This window comes from Austrofundulus limnaeus, unplaced genomic scaffold (assembly GCF_001266775.1).
Source record: "Austrofundulus limnaeus strain Quisiro unplaced genomic scaffold, Austrofundulus_limnaeus-1.0 Scaffold182, whole genome shotgun sequence".
NCBI lineage: Eukaryota > Metazoa > Chordata > Actinopteri > Cyprinodontiformes > Rivulidae > Austrofundulus > Austrofundulus limnaeus.
In genome coordinates this window covers 1097251-1099710 of record NW_013952584.1, presented here as the reverse complement: position 1 = coordinate 1099710, position 2460 = coordinate 1097251, and the positions used below count along the sequence as shown (strand labels likewise).

The 2460-nt window shown below is 40.0% G+C and overlaps 1 protein-coding gene across 1 annotated transcript in view; it reads left to right on the top strand.

Moving 5' to 3' along the window:
• Positions 1 to 1098: 1098 nt before the first annotated feature.
• Positions 1099 to 2460, top strand: part of nav3 (neuron navigator 3) — a gene marked incomplete at its 5' end in the record, with an annotated part of 211473 nt that continues 210111 nt past the window's right edge. The window contains 1 exon segment of the mRNA XM_014018077.1: positions 1099 to 1273. Within this exon segment, the coding sequence (XP_013873531.1) occupies positions 1099 to 1273 (175 nt within the window).

Below are 2460 nucleotides of genomic sequence, written 5' to 3'. Positions count from 1 at the left end.
GTTGTACAAGGGAATGTACCCTCTTATATACAGCTATGAAGTGGTTAAAAAAAACACAAGCAACATTCAGTAAATATAAAAACCCAGCCAATGCGTCACAAAAAAAGGTCCGAAAGGAACACTATCCCACAAGTTTTACATGTTTCCCTGCTTTGACACACCTTATTTGTATTGATGTGTGATTGACAAGTTTCTGAAGAACTTAAAGACCTACTGAAAAGCAAGGAAACAACTAAAACATGCAGGATGGTGTTCCTCGAGGTCCAGGGTTGGGACCCAATGTGCAAGAGGATCAGATATGTAAAGAGGCWATGTAGTTTTGTTATTTTCTTACAGCATTTCAGTACACTTTAAAGCTCACAGCTCACATTCTTCCATATCTTTTTCGTCCTCTGTTTGATTCAGATTTAYCATTGCACTTTACCCCAACATTATCAAAAACAAATGTTTATCAAGACCTCTTCTGTGGCTAAATGTTAGTTTTTTGGCTAACAAACCTCTTATCTATTAACAAATGCAGAAATTCTCATACTCACTAAATTACTCTGAGTTTTTTTTTTCTTTTTTATGCTAGCAGATGTTTTTGTTTGGATCTATGACAACTGTGGTTCTTCTAAGTAGTGGCTTATTCCTTTCTTTTTGGACTAAATATTGGCTGCATTTTATTGGTTGTTAATTTCCATTCAGTTTACACTGTTTCTTTAATCTACACCAAATAAAGTTTTGTTTACTGTAATGGTTATTATACAGAGGATTTGGAACACTCAGTGCAGAACAATTGCTCTTGAGCTCCTTCCCCAAGTGGTCTTTTTTCAAAAATCAATGTATGGTCGTTTTATAGTGTTTGGAGAACACAATACACAATCTGGAAGACATTTAGATTCAGCGTTGCAGGACACTGCTTCACTTCTTAAAGGAAAAACAACTTCAGCACCACTTTCACTTGCAAAAATACTTGATTAAAGGGTTCAGTAGAGAGTTGATGCAGGTTAAAGCCGTAAATCAGTGCAAAATTACGGTGCAGGATGAACTCATTTAACAAAGGATTTGCTAAACCATCATGGCAAATGACATCTCCCTCCTCCTTTCTTGACGCAGAGATCAGGAATGGCAACCTGAAAAGCATCCTTGGCCTCTTCTTTATCCTGTCGCGCTACAAGCAGCAGCAGCAGCAACAGCAGCAGTACTACCAGTCCCTGGTGGAGCTCAGCCAGCAGACAAGCAGCACCGCACCGTCCCCCAGCAGCCTCAAAACACAAGAGATGCAGTCCAGGTTTGTTATGCTTTCATAATTGGTTGGTGTCAGTCTAATTTGCTTGGGAAGTTGGCTGATAAAGGCGAGGGGGAAGTCAGTAGCGAGCATCACTGGTTTGATTTAATGAACCAATTCTTTTTTAAAGATGCGTGAAGTAACAAAGATCAATTGATTTATTGCTTTTGGGTGCTTAATTACATTGACTTCAATCTTTAATAGAATGATAGTATGGGTTGAACCACCTGTCAGTAATGCTGAAAATAAATGATGACCTGTAAAAATTATGTCTTGGGTTAAAAATTATGCCTTAAGATGATAATCTTAAGGCATTTTGGGAGGGAAGCAATTAATTGACCACAAAGCTGATAGGAGGTTGACATTTCTAATAAAATCAATAGGAGTGTCCAGATCCGATATTCATATCGGATATCGGTCCGATATCAGCCAAAAAATGAGTATCGGATTTTATCGGCCTGCATAAAAAATGTCCGACATAAATGCTCCGATGTTAGCAGTCTGTTCCAGCAGTTCACTGACTCCGCTCCAGTGTTTCTATCCAGCATGATGTTCATGATGATGTTCTTGTCCTTGCTGAGGGTGGTGAGAGCGTCTCTCTCTTCTCTACTGATGTTGGAAGGTGGTGGTTGGCATTGTTGAGACAGGCTGAAACTTTGTTCCTAAGTTGTTCTGCTTCAAATTCTGGGATTTTGTTGTTGCGAATGACTGATTCTGTGGCTGTGATCATCTCAACCAGAGGAATTCTTCTTGGTGCAACYGCAAAGTTCAGTCCTCTGGACAGGATTTTGGTTTCTGGCTGGGTGAGTTCTCTGTCAGATAAATTCTTCACCCACTTCTCTGTCTCCCTGGCATTTGCTTGTGCTCCTGTGTGTTGTTCCACCTTCTGTGGGTGGTTGGAATTATGAAGGAACTGTCGAGTTACCAGTAAAGTGAACTTCTTTTGTTGTCGGGTCTTGGACTTGATATGCTGAGCTAAACCTGCCTTTTCTGTAAAATCCATAACCTGTTGGAATGTGGTCTGATCTAGATGTTTTGTTAATTCTTGTCGGATGTGTTCCTCTTTGGCTTCTATAGCTTCAATGGTAAAGTTGATCTGTCTTACCCGTTTGTTCAAAAGCTGGGTCTGTGCCCTCTGTAGGATCTTACTTCCCCGTTGTCCACCAACAGATGATTTAAGTTGAAGGCTT